Here is a 14,523-nt window from a genome sequence, read left to right as displayed (position 1 = left end):
ATTGATGTCAATGGCAAAATTCCCATTGACTTTATAGGGGCCTAGATGTCTATTATTATATAAAGGAGGTACACAGATTGCGTCCCCACTTATTGAACAGATCTAGATCTCACAAGCGGTTAGCATTGCTATATTTTTTCTTGTTGTTCTTAAGTATAGTTTGAGTTAAGTATAACAAGGTGTATAATATTATTGGTTTCAGAGTAACAGCCGTGTTAGTCTGTATTCGCAAAAAGAAAAGGAGTACTTGTGGCACCTTAGAGACTAACCAATTTATTAGAGCATAAGCTTTCGTGAGCTACAGCTCACTTCATCAGATGCATATCGTGGAAACTGCAGCAGACTTTATATATACAGAGAGAATATGAACCAATACCTCCTCCCACCCCACTGTCCTGCTGGTAATAGCTTATCTAAAGTGATCATCAGGTGGGCCATTTCCAGCACAAATCCAGGTTTTCTCACCCTCCACCCCCCCACACAAATTCACTCTCCTGCTGGTGATAGCCCATCCAAAGTGACAACTCTTTACACAATGTGCATGACAATCAAGTTGGGCTATTTCCTGCACAAATCCAGGTTTTCTCACATCCCCCCCACCCCCATACACACACAAACTCACTCTCCTGCTGGTAATAGCTCATCCAAACTGACCACTCTTCAAGTTTAAATCCAAGTTAAACCAGAACATCTGGGGGGTAGGAAAAAGCAAGAGGAAACAGGCTACCCTGCATAATGACTTAGCCACTCCAAGTCTCTATTTAAGCCTAAATTAATAGTATCCAATTTGCAAATGAATTCCAATTCAGCAGTTTCTCGCTGGAGTCTGGATTTGAAGTTTTTTTGTTTTAAGATAGCGACCTTCATGTCTGTGATTGCGTGACCAGAGAGATTGAAGTGTTCTCCGACTGGTTTATGAATGTTATAATTCTTGACATCTGATTTGTGTCCATTTATTCTTTTACGTAGAGACTGTCCAGTTTGACCAATGTACATGGCAGAGGGGCATTGCTGGCACATGATGGCATATATCACATTGGTGGATGTGCAGGTGAACGAGCCTCTGATAGTGTGGCTGATGTTATTAGGCCCTGTGATGGTGTCCCCTGAATAGATATGTGGGCACAATTGGCAACGGGCTTTGTTGCAAGGATAAGTTCCTGGGTTAGTGGTTCTGTTGTGTGGTATGTGGTTGTTGGTGAGTATTTGCTTCAGGTTGCGGGGCTGTCTGTAGGCAAGGACTGGCCTGTCTCCCAAGATTTGTGAGAGTGTTGGGTCATCCTTTAGGATAGGTTTACAACCTAAACCTATAGGTTTACAACCTAAAGGATGACCCAACACTCTCACAAATCTTGGGAGACAGGCCAGTCCTTGCCTACAGACAGCCCCGCAACCTGAAGCAAATACTCACCAACAACCACATACCACACAACAGAACCACTAACCCAGGAACTTATCCTTGCAACAAAGCCCGTTGCCAATTGTGCCCACATATCTATTCAGGGGACACCATCACAAGGCCTAATAACATCAGCCACACTATCAGAGGCTCGTTCACCTGCACATCCACCAATGTGATATATGCCATCATGTGCCAGCAATGCCCCTCTGCCATGTACATTGGTCAAACTGGACAGTCTCTACGTAAAAGAATAAATGGACACAAATCAGATGTCAAGAATTATAACATTCATAAACCAGTCGGAGAACACTTCAATCTCTCTGGTCACGCAATCACAGACATGAAGGTCGCTATCTTAAAACAAAAAAACTTCAAATCCAGACTCCAGCGAGAAACTGCTGAATTGGAATTCATTTGCAAATTGGATACTATTAATTTAGGCTTAAATAGAGACTTGGAGTGGCTAAGTCATTATGCAGGGTAGCCTGTTTCCTCTTGTTTTTTCCTCCCCCCTCCCCCCCAGATGTTCTGATTTAACTTGGATTTAAACTTGAAGAGTGGTCAGTTTGGATGAGCTATTACCAGCAGGAGAGTGAGTTTGTGTGTGTATGGGGGTGGGGGGGATGTGAGAAAACCTGGATTTGTGCAGGAAATAGCCCAACTTGATTGTCATGCACATTGTGTAAAGAGTTGTCACTTTGGATGGGCTATCACCAGCAGGAGAGTGAATTTGTGTGGGGAGTGGAGGGTGAGAAAACCTGGATTTGTGCTGGAAATGGCCCACCTGATGATCACTTTAGATAAGCTATTACCAGCAGGACAGTGGGGTGGGAGGAGGTATTGGTTCATATTCTCTCTGTATATATAAAGTCTGCTGCAGTTTCCACGATATGCATCTGATGAAGTGAGCTGTAGCTCACGAAAGCTTATGCTCTAATAAATTGGTTAGTCTCTAAGGTGCCACAAGTACTCCTTTTCTTTTTATAATATTATTATTTTTCATGTAGTTAATATAAAAAGAATCATCAATGATCACTTTATCTTTTATACAGATGACTTTAATGGACTTAAATTTGTTTGGCATAAACAGAAATGCACAGGAGTAAAAGATGCCATATTCATGTAGCCAAGATAGAAATACATTATATTTTGTTATTTGGGGGAACAACATCAGCACACGTATCTGTTAGGCAGCCTGTGATGGGGTATACAAATTCCACAAGGGAGAAGAAGGGGTTAAGGAGCAGCTCTGGGCACAGATGGCCCTGATCTGCTGCACCTGCAAAGTCTGCACAAGCTGGAGTTGGAGCTTAAAAAGGGAAGTAGAACAGCTCAGAGGGAGGCAGTAAACCTGTGCTCTGAGTGCTTGGGAAGGAGTACCTCAGGAGCTCCTGCTGTCTGAGGCTTGGAGATACTGACCTGACCTGCAAAGTTGGGACTGGTGACTTCTGAAGGTCAGAGACAGTCATTTTGTGTTCAGTTGTTTATTTTTCCCTGCGGAAACAGGAGACACAGGTAGGAAGTTATCCAGGGAGGCAGCTATGTAGTACCTCAAGGTGCAGGTCTTAGCTTTCTACCATTGGATCCTGGATCAGAGTCTTGTGAAGAGGGTGGTCCTTCAAACCCCTAAGGAGCGACAATGACAGAATTCCATCCCTTGGCACGTAAGCTAATTGGGTAAGATCCTGAAGGTGCAAGGGTCCAGACTCTAAGATCTCAATGCAAGGGGGAAAGCCCTGAAGCCATTGCTGACTTGTGAAGATTTTTCACATCATTGGACTCTTCATGTATACCCCAAAAGGGGTGGCCTTGAATATGTGACCCTGCTGAAGGGCTGAGTTGCTAAAAAGGACAGACCTTCACACGGTGGATCATAGTGAGAAAGCGGACATCCCAGGAGGAAGACAACCTGCCACACCCTGGCCTGACCTCTAGGTAACACTGCCAGTGCCTTTCACACATCCATAAAACAGTACGTAAGAACAGCAATACTGAGTCAGAACAATAGTCCATCTAGACCAATATCCTGTCTCTGATAGTGGTCAATGCCAGATGCTTCAGGGGGAATGAACAGTACAGGGCAATTTTGAGTGATCCATCCCCTGTCGTCCTGTATGATCATCTGGCAGTTGGAGGTTTTGGGACACATGAAGCATGGGGTTGCCTCCCTGACCATCTTGGCTCTACCCTCCATGAACTTATCTAATTCTTTTTTAAACCCATTTGTACTTTTGGCCTTCACAACATCCCATGACAACGAGTTTCACAGGCTGTCTGCATTGGGTGAAGAAGTGTTTCCTTTTGTTTGTTTTAAATGCTGTCTCTTAATTTCATTGGGAGCCCCCTAGTTCCTGTGTTTATATGAAGATGTAAATAACATTTCCCTATTCTCTTTCTCTACACGATTCATGATTTTATAGACATCTATTATATCCCCATTTGGTCATCTCTTTTCTAAGATGGATAGTGCCAATCATTTTAATCTTTCCTCGTATGTAAGCTGTTCCGTATCCCAGTCATGTTTATTGCCCTTCTCTGCACTTTGTCCAATTCTAATATATCTTTTTTGAGAGGAGATGATCAGAACTGCATGCAGTATTCAAGGTATGGGCATAGCAGGATTTTACGTAATGGCATTATGATAGTTTCTGTCTTATTATCTATCCCTTTCATAATGTTTGTTAACGTTCAATTAGCTTTTTTGGCTGCTACTGCACCTTGAATGGATATTTTTAGGGAACTGTCGATGATGACTCCAATATCTTTCTTGAGTAGTAACAGCAAATTTAGACCCCAGCATTTTGTATGTATTGATGGGATTGTTTTTCCCAAAGTGCATTACTTTGCACGTATCAACATTGAATTTCATCTGCCATTTTGTCACCCTTTCACCCAGTGAATACTGTATGTTAAATTTGTCTAGTGGAAACAAAGTGTTTTTAGAAATTACTCCTGGTGGTCACATCATTATGTTGCCTGGAATCATCTGCTGTTGCACAAAAAGGCAATTCAAACCTTTTTCTGTTCTGACCATCAATTTGCCTGTGCAGACATAAATAAAATAATTATTGTAATCCAGAAGAGTGGATGCCTTGTGTGTCTGTCCTACAGGAGAAACAGCAGATCTGTTGCCCCATATGAATCCAGTCACAATTGAGGGAAAAAGAAAACATGGGTTTTGTAAAAATGTAACTTGTTAGAAAGACTTACACAGGTGGTCATGAAATACATTAGCAGTATTTTACATAGTTTTCAGGTTCTTGAGACAAATCATACAAACAAAAAGTAGGGAAAGAAGGCATACTGTAATGTATTATCACTTCTAGTATATAATTTCCATTGTGTACTGTTTGGGCAGAAATTCTTGGCAGACTAGAAAAGCACCTGTCTGCTCTTACTAAGTAAGATACTTAATGATATTCAGTGTTACTTAACAATTTGTTGCTATTGCAAAATTTTAACTTACTTACAATCAAAATAATAGAAATGCTTAAATGCAAACTGTACTGAAAGCCTGCTACTTAAAGAACATTATGGTCAAACTAATAGGAATCTTCATTTAATAGTCCGCATGCTCATCCAGTCTACACAGAATATATTAAATAATTTCATTTAATTTAAACTACTTTTCTGGATGCCCTTAAGAAATCCAGTGACCCTTTAAAATACTTTTTCATTTATTTTTAGTATAACTAAGTATTCAGTAGGATAAAAATAATGGATTTGATCCAAAGTCCATTGACGTCACTATGGGTATTTTTCCATTGACTTCAGTGGGCTTTGGGTCAGGTCCTATGTACATAAATTGATAGAGAAGCAGGTGTGTTGTATTGCAGCCACTGCATTGTTTATGTGAATTTTCAGCAGTTATTTTCATTAGAGATCTTGAAAGATTTCTAAATATTAGAAAACATAATTGTTTACACAAATAGACAAAATGAAAATATTCTCAAATCTTCATGTTAAATAAGAGTGTGTGGAGGAATTTGGGTTGTTCACTGCTCTACCTTTTGAGGTAACTGACAGCTGCTCAGTTATTTCTTAGAGGACTTACTAGGAAAAATATTTCAGTATTGGAAGACCATGACTTACTGATGCTGAGGTGGAGATGTTGTAATATTGTCATGTCATGATCTCTTGAACTTTTAAAAGTTTGGCACAAAGTTTGCATTGAGTTGAGTTAAAGCCTGGATAATAGAGTGATGATGCTTTCAAAATACCTATTATAAATAGATAGCATTGTGGTTTTTGTTGGTTTTTGGGGGAGGTTTCCCTTCAGTTAATGGGATATTTTGATAGTGAAAAATACATGCTCTTTTTCCATTGTAGAATTATCCTGACGGTAATGTCATACACTTCTTACACAGGGCATGGCTTTTACTTTGGAAGAGAGACAACAGTTGAATATTCATGGACTATTGCCTCCTTGCTTTCTCAGTCAAGATGTCCAGGTTTTAAGGATTCTTGTGAATTTTGAAAGACAAACATCTGACCTAGACAGGTAAAGTACTGCTAAAGAACCTTATCATTTTTCCCAAGTTGTTGTTCCGTTCTTTCACTTCTCTGTCACCTGTTTCAGGGGAAATGTTGCAGATGTTGATGAATAACCATGTTCTAATAAAAAGAAAAGGAGTACTTGTGGCACCTTAGAGACTAACCAATTTATTTGAGCATGAGCTTTCGTGAGCTACAGCTCACTTCATCGGATGCATACTGTGGAAACTGCAGCAGACATTATATACACACAGAGATCATGAAACTATACCTCCTCCCACCCCACTGTCCTGCTGGTAATAGCTTATCTAAAGTGATCATCAAGTTGGACCATTTCCAGCACAAATCCAGGTTTTCTCACCCTCCGCCCCCCCCCCCGACAAACTCACTCTCCTGCTGGTAATAGCCCATCCAAAGTGACAACTCTCTTCACAATGTGCATGATAATCAAGGTGGGCCATTTCCTGCACAAATCCAGGTTCTCTCACCCCTTCATCCCCCTCCAAAAACCACACACACAAACTCACTCTCCTGCTGGTAATAGCTCATCCAAAGTGACCACTTCCCCTACAATGTGCATGGTAATCAAGGTGGGCCATGTCCAGCACAAATCCAGGCTTTCTCACCCCCCCCTTTTTTTCCGGGGACACACATACACACACACAAACTCACTCTCCTGCTGGCAATAGCTCATCCAAACTGACCACTGTCCAAGTTTAAATCCAAGTTTAACCAGAACGTCTGGGGGGGGTAAAATTTGTGTCCATTTATTCTTTTACGTAGAGACTGTCCAGTTTGACCAATGTAAATGGCAGAGGGGCATTGCTGGCACATGATGGCATATATCACATTGGTGGATGTGCAGGTGAACGAGCCTCTGATAGTGTGGCTGATGTAATTAGGCCCTGTGATGGTGTCTCCTGAATAGATATGTGGGCACAGTTGGCAACGGGCTTTGTTGCAAGGATAAGTTAACAGAACCACTAACCCAGGAACTTAGGAAAAAAGGGGGGGGGGGGGGTGAGAGAGCCTGGATTTGTGCTGGACATGGCCCACCTTGATTACCATGCACATTGTAGGGAGAGTGGTCACTTTGGATGAGCTATTACCAGCAGGAGAGTGAGTTTGTGTGTGTGTATGGGGGTGGGGGGGGTGAGAAAACCTGGATTTGTGCTGGAAATGGCCCACCTTGATTATCATGCACATTGTAGGGAAAGTGGTCCCTTTGGATGAGCTATTACCAGCAGGATAGTGAGTTTGTGTGTGTGGTTTTTGGAGGGGGATGAAGGGGTGAGAGAACCTGGATTTGTGCAGGAAATGGCCCACCTTGATTATCATGCACATTGTGAAGAGAGTTGTCACTTTGGATGGGCTATTACCAGCAGGAGAGTGAGTTTGTGTGTGTGTGTGGGGGGGGGGGGGGGGCGGAGGATGAGAAAACCTAGATTTGTGCTGGAAATGGCCCAACTTGATGATCACTTTAGATAAGCTATTACCAGCAGGACAGTGGGGTGGGAGGAGGTATTGTTTCATGATCTCTGTGTATATAATGTCTGCTGCAGTTTCCACGGCATGCACCCGATGAAGTGAGCTGTAGCTCACGAAAGCTCATGCTCAAATAAATTGGTTAGTCTCTAAGGTGCCACAAGTACTCATTTTCTTTTTGCGAATACAGACTAACACTAACAATGAAACCTGTCATTGTTGATTGTAGTGGTGTTTTAGCAGTGTTGGTCCTAGGAAACCTGAAGAAGAGTCTGTGTTGCTTGAAAGCTTGTCTCTTTCAACAACAGAAGTTGGTCCAATAAAAGATATTACCTCATCCACCTTCTCTCTCAAGTTGAAGATGTGAGCCTGGAATAGCAAAGTGCAGGGTGGGTTGGAGTTTTCATCTCTCTGTTATGAGGGAAAATTGGGAAACAATCCAGGGACACTGGGATTTATAATTTGAAAAAAAAATTTATAATTTGAAAAAAAAGGTCCCATTTTATAAATTTGAATGTATAACTTCATTGCAGTGCAGGGTTTCTGGGTTTTTCTTAACTTGCAAAATTCCACTTCTTATCCTTATTCCTTACCAATAACTTTTCTGCCCCCATCTTTCCACTCAGTGGGTTTGTGTCTTTTTGTATTACTGGTGAATATGGCTGTGTGTTATTTCCTATGTGGATAATCAAGTGGGAAAAATAATCTACTATTTTACTTGTGTTCTTGCCTTTTCTTTTTCTTGTGATTAATTTCTTAGCTATTGCATCACCAATATTTCCCTATGTCTGTTCCATATTATACGGCTGTCTTTATTTCAGGTCTTTGGAGCTGTGCTCCGGCTCTGCTCCAGTTCCAGGCAAAAACCTGCAGCTCCACTGCTCCGGAGCTGCTCCGCGCTCCAGCTCTGGGCTCCGCTCCAAAGCCCTGCTTTATTTCATTTTAAGTGTTTTAAAGACATGAAGAAGATAAACACGTCCTCTGTATTCTTTTATAGATTTTCATACTTTCCCTTGTATTATTTTTATTCCTACACAATAAACTACTTTTCAGTTACCTAACCATAACTAACATGTACATGCCTAGTATAGGAGTCAAGTTGCATCGAAACAGCTACTCCAGAATGAACTGAACTGATTTTTTTTTATGGTAATGCAAACCTGCAAAGGAAACAGTTTCTTTTTATCTTTAACATAGGAAAATTACTTTAAATATATGCTAAGATAACATAAAGATGTCTATTGCGGCCATTTTACCAGACATTTCTGCATTTACTAATTATGAATATGAAGATTGCAACTATAGTTTCAACAGAGCTGACTTTAGTCAGTTCAGAATATACTTTATCTCCATGCCAATTAGGATTGGCTACAGTGAAGCCCAAACTTTTATCTTTTCTCGATGTGGTTCATGACATTTGATCTCTGCTTTAGTTGAGCAGTTTCAGAGCAATAGATAAAAACAAAATTGTGACAGCAACTTTATTTTTAGACTTTGAAATATTAGATTTTTTCCAAATTTGTTTACTTGTCCAAAAATTCTGTCAACACTTTAAAAGCTAATGAAGGGTAAATAGTGCATGGCATTGGTAATATTCTATGTAGGTGTGGTTTCATGTTCATTTTAGAAAATGTTAAACCTGCTGTAGTAGCTATTATGAAAAATTCTCATTATTCATTTTTTGCGTATTTGAAATCAAACCTGAAACTGCTACAGGCAATAAAGTTCATTGGGGAAGTCTTAGACTCCATGAAGGTGCAGGTCTTTTACTCCTGGGGGGGAATTCTGCACCAAAAAATTAAAAATTCTGTGCACAATATTTTAAAATTCTGCATATTTTATTTGTCAAAATAATATTATATAATCACACCAGTTTCAATTATTTTGGTAATTTATTTCAAAATACCTGTCAGCAGCTGTCTGTAAAAATAGAGACATAATTTTTTTTCCCTTGGAATAGAGAATTAAAGAAACCCCTGTTTCTCAGCCCCCTGCCCCCCAGAGCCGAGCAGCGGGAGTGTCAGAGTTCTCTCCCCACTCTGAACTCTAGGGTACAGATGTGGGGACCTGCATGAAAGACCCCCTAAGCTTATTTCTACCAGCTTAGGTTAAAACGTCCCCAAGGCACAAATTCTTTGCCCTTGGAGGGTACTCTGCCACCACCAAGTGATTTAACAAAGAATCAGGGAAAGGACCCCTTGGAGTTCCTATTCCCCCAAAATCTCCCCCCAAGCCCTTACACCCCCTTTCCTGGGGAGGCTTGAGAATGATATCCTAACCAATTGGTTACAAAGTGATCACAGACCCAAACCCCTGGGTCCTAGGACAATAGAGAAATCAGTCAGGTTCTTTAAAAGAAGGATTTTATTTAAAAAAAAAAGATAAAAATCACCTCTGTAAAATCAGGATGGAAAATAACTCTACAGGTAATAAAAGATTCAAAAACACAGCAGAACTTCCTCTAGGCTTAGTTTCAAAGTTACAAAATAGAGGAATAAACCTCCCTCCAGCAAAGGAAACATTCACAAGCAGAACAAAAGATAATCTAACACGCCTTGCCTGGCTTTTACTTACAATTTTTGTAATATGAGAGAATTTTAGGATGGTTTATAGGAGAAGGAGTTTTCTGACCTGATGCTTCTCTGCTTCCCAAGAGAACAGACACAACAAAGCCTTCCCCTTCTCCCCCAAGATTTGAAAGTATCTTCTTTTCCCATTGGTCCTTTTGGTCAGGTGCCAACCAGGTTATTTGAGCTTCTTAAACCCTTACAGCTAAGGAGGAATTCTATGCTACCCTTAGCTGTATGGTGGGGCAGACACCCGCTCCCACTACACCCCAGAGCCCAGCTATGGGGTGTCCCCGAGCCACACTCCCACCCCTTACCCCCCAGGGCCCAGCTATGGGGCATCCCCCAGCCAGACACCTGCATCCCCCCAGAACCCAGCTGTGGAGTTCCCCACAGCCCAGAAACTTGCACCCCTACCCCCATTGCCCAGCTGCAGAGCCCCCCACCCAGACACTCACATGCACCCCTTATCCCCCAGAGCATAGCCACGGGGCCTCCCCCAGACCAGACACCTGCACCTCCTAACCCCCAGGGATCCAGAGGGAGAAACAGTCTGATGCTGGGTCCTGGGCTTGTGTGGGGTTTCCATCACACTGCCTCCTTCCTTCAGGACATGTGAGGAACTGCAGCTGCCAGGAACTCCAGCTCCTCATATTCATCCCACCTCCCCCGCAGTGTCTTGTGTTTGCCAGCTGGGCTCTGTCCTGTTCAGCGGTGGCCCCTAGTGGCGACCAGCAGCTCTGCAGCCCATTTTTGTGGGAGAAAAAGGAAATTTTGCGTGCACAACATTAATTTTTGTGCAAAGTCTACATGTGCAGTGGCGTAGAACTCTCCCAGGAGTAGCCTTTCTATTACAAGCCACGTTCGAAACTTTATGGGACCTAGTACTGTGACTGAAAGCTACCAAGCTGGCAGTACGAAACTACCTCATTCTCCTGGGTCGCCTGGTAGCATGTAACTCTGTAGTTCAGCATTTCAGGCTGCAGCTCAGAAAGCTGCAGTCATGGCTAGCATCAGTGTATGTCCAAATAGTGATGATTCGGAGCAAAGTGGTTTGAGTGCCAACTTTTAATTTTGCCGTCTCTGAATTGGTGGATGGACCCTCTGAAAGTTTACATGGGGGTTCCCTTTGCACCCCTCCTGCCAAACTACCAACCCTCATTCTAGTCACAGATACATCATCTCTGGGTTGGGCAACTTATCTGGGTCCCTGCAGATTTAGGATGTCTGGTCATCTTAAGATATAAAGTCTCATGTAAATGTCAGGGAGTTAACAGAGTCTAGTTTGCTCAGCCTTCCTCCCTTACATTGTCATAAATATAAAGGGAAGGGTAAACCCCTTTGAAATCCCTCCTGGCCAGGGGAAAGCTCCTCTCACCTGTAAAGGGTTAAGAAGCTAAAGGTAACCTCGCTGGCACCTGACCAAAATGACCAATGAGGAGACAAGATACTTTCAAAAGCTGGGAGGAGGGAGAGAAACAAAGGGTCTGTGTGTCTGTCTATATGCTGGCTTCTGCCGGGGATAGACCAGGAATGGAGTCTTAGAACTTTTAGTAAGTAATCTAGCTAGGTATGTGTTAGATTATGATTTCTTTAAATGGCTGAGAAAAGAATTGTGCTGAATAGAATAACTATTTCTGTCTGTGTATCTTTTTTGTAACTTAAGGTTTTGCCTAGAGGGGTTCTCTATGTTTTTGAATCTAATTACCCTGTAAGATATCTACCATCCTGATTTTACAGGGGGGATTTCTTCATTTCTATTTACTTCTATTTTTATTAAAAGTCTTCTTGTAAGAAACTGAATGCTTTTTCATTGTTCTCAGATCCAAGGGTTTGGGTCTGTGGTCACCTATGCAAATTGGTGAGGCTTTTTATCCAACATTTCCCAGGAAAGGGGGGGTGCAAGCGTTGGGAGGATTGTTCATTGTTCTTAAAATCCAAGGGTCTGGGTCTGTAGTCACCTAGGCAAATTGGTGAGGCTTTTTACCAAACCTTGCCCAGAAAGTGGGGTGCAAGGTTTTGGGAAGTATTTTGGGGGGGAGGACGCGTCCAAACAGCTCTTCCCCAGTAACCAGTATTAGTTTGGTGGTGGTAGCGGCCAGTCCAAGGACAACGGGTGTAATATATTGTACCTTGGGGAAGTTTTGACCTAAGCTGGTAAAGATAAGCTTAGGAGGTTTTTCATGCAGGTCCCCACATCTGTACCCTAGAGTTCAGAGTGGGGGAGGAACCTTGACACATAGTAGAAAAGAATTTCTTAATTGTGATGGACAATTTGATGACCATGTTTTATATAAACAGGCAGGGAGAGGAACTGTGGACTCAGTTGTGCCAGGAGGCAGTTCACCTCTGGGATTTTTGTATAACCAGCTCAGTTAATCTCAGAGCTGCTTACCTTTCAGGAAAACAGAACCCATTAGCAGATCAGCTGATCAGGTCTTTCTGTAATCACCACAGGTGGTCACTACGTACATATCTTCCAGCTCTGGGACACTCCCCAAGTGGATCTGTTTGTAACAAGAACCAACAGAAAATGGCATCAGTTCTGTTCCTGGGCAGGGCTCAGCCCAGGCTAACTGACTGATGATTTTCTCCTATCTTGGAAGCAGGGATTTGGAGCAATCAAATTTTTGAATTGCTCCGCTCCAGCTCCACTCCGGCACCAATAGTGACTGCTCCAGCTCCGCTGCGACTCCACTCCGCGCTCCACTCAAATTAATTTTTAACTGAATAAAAAAGTGCATACTGTAATTTTGAAAAAACATTATTTTTATTCAGACTTTTAAAACAATTTAAATGTCATCAACAATGATACAAACTAGAATCATTCATAATTCATTCTGTAAAAAATTATTGCAGCAATCAAGTCATCTTTCATAGCCTGCCGCAAATCATATAAAATTAACTTTAAGCTGAAAACAGTCGCTCTACACTAGCTTGAGTTGTTGACATGCTCGAAGCAATTCTACAGGCATCCTGAATGCAGTGTGGGTAGCTGTGAATGGCCTCAAAAACAGACTTAACTTTTAGCCTACCAATAGACTCCATCACCTCACGATCTTCCCGGAAGTTTCTCTCGAATAATGCTTCATTACAATTATGAATCGCAGAAACTCGCCGGCATCTTTCTTGTTTATCCAATTCCTTTTCAAAGGCGTCATCTTCTGAAGAATTGGTGCTTGAATTATCTTCATTTCCCTGTGATGGTTGAAGACATCTCAGGGATGGACGCATGAACAAGTTCAGCGTGGAGATGGAAGTTTGAGAACAGCCTGCTATTTCTGAAGGATGTGAACTTTCCAAAACCGCAAATTTGATTGCTGATCACTCCTTTTGTTGTGTTTCATTTTCTTCAACCTCTTTCACCGAGTTCAAATGTAGCAATAGATTTTGTTTTTTGAGTTGTCGAGCACTATCAAGGAGCCCTTCCTTTGCCTTTGGTATTTCCCTTGAGGTAAGAAGAATCCGATACCGTGGGTCAACCTAAACTCCAGCAACGAAATGAATATTGTCAAAAAGCTTCTCCGTGTTTCTTCATGGAGGATAGAATTCCTTCTGCCATTTGTCCACCATTTTCTTGCAAGAATTTTGACAGTTTTCTCAATTTCTTCATTAAAACTCTCGGGGTTACGTTGACAGCTTGGGGTTACGTCGCAGGTTCTTCACTTCGTCCCATTCAGCTTTTGTTAACTTGAGTTCTCTTGTTCCAGCAGCCGCCACTTGTTCACAGTACCATTGAAAAACGAGAAGCCGATCAATCATCGCAAATGTTGAACCCCAGTGAGTCACAGTATCCAATGATTGAGTTGCCTTATGTAGATCAAGCAGAACACTTTGAATACTTGGGGTTCGTAGTTTGACAATGACTTGTCGAATTTTTGCCAGAAATTTCTTCTCATGTTCTTTGTTCAGTCCATCCCAGATTGCCAGCTGAAGAGTGTGAATACCACATCTCATCAGTTGGACTTTTGAGTCGTCCTCATGAAGCCATGTTGGAAGTATGAGGCTAGGGTCATTAACCCATTGCGCAGCAGCATTCATGTTGAGTTCGATTTCATCCATTCCTTTAGTTCCTTCATCAGGCAAAATAGCTTCAGTTCTGTCCACATCCCTGTTCTCAGAGGTAGAAATGGTTTCATTGTCCTCGCTGAAATTTTTGATGGCACACGTCATGTTTGCTGCATTGTCAACGCAGATGCTCAGCACTTGCATTTCACTGATCCCAAATTTTTCTAAAATAGCTTTTACTTGACTTTTCAGGTACGAAGAATTGTGACGCCCTTCAGTGTCGATTATGTCCAAGTTTGTACCACAGCTTTATCTTTTCCTTCTTCGTAGTGCTGAGCATTGATTGCAAGGAAATTTCTGTTTCCACGGGTTGGTGCCTCCATTTTTAGGGAGCACAATTTTTGCTCGAAAGCTTTCTTGACCTCTTTGCGACCAGACTCTGCTGTGCTGACAACTAAACGACGAACCACATCGTGGCCCATCAAAACGCCAAGCTGCTGACCCATTTCGCCTTCAATTTTTTGGAATACTTCGTTCTTTAGCCTGAAGGTAGTGAGCGGTGTTGAA

At 42.0% G+C, this 14,523-nt stretch overlaps 1 protein-coding gene across 2 annotated transcripts in view; it reads left to right on the top strand.

Annotated features, from left to right (window-relative positions):
* The window catches only part of ME1 (malic enzyme 1), a 343,107-nt gene that overhangs the window by 50,222 nt on the left and 278,362 nt on the right, over positions 1 to 14,523 (top strand). For both annotated transcript variants that reach the window (XR_012157982.2, XM_073336566.2), the window contains exon 2: positions 5,770 to 5,903. Coding sequence is in view for 1 of the 2 variants with exons in the window: in XM_073336566.2 (XP_073192667.2) it covers positions 5,770 to 5,903 (134 nt within the window). In the remaining variant the exon portion in view is untranslated. The remainder of the gene's footprint in view (positions 1 to 5,769; positions 5,904 to 14,523) is intronic.

This window comes from Lepidochelys kempii, chromosome 3 (assembly GCF_965140285.1).
Source record: "Lepidochelys kempii isolate rLepKem1 chromosome 3, rLepKem1.hap1, whole genome shotgun sequence".
Taxonomy (NCBI): domain Eukaryota; kingdom Metazoa; phylum Chordata; order Testudines; family Cheloniidae; genus Lepidochelys; species Lepidochelys kempii.
The sequence above is the reverse complement of the archived record's forward strand: the minus strand, read 5'-3'. Positions and strand labels throughout refer to the sequence as shown.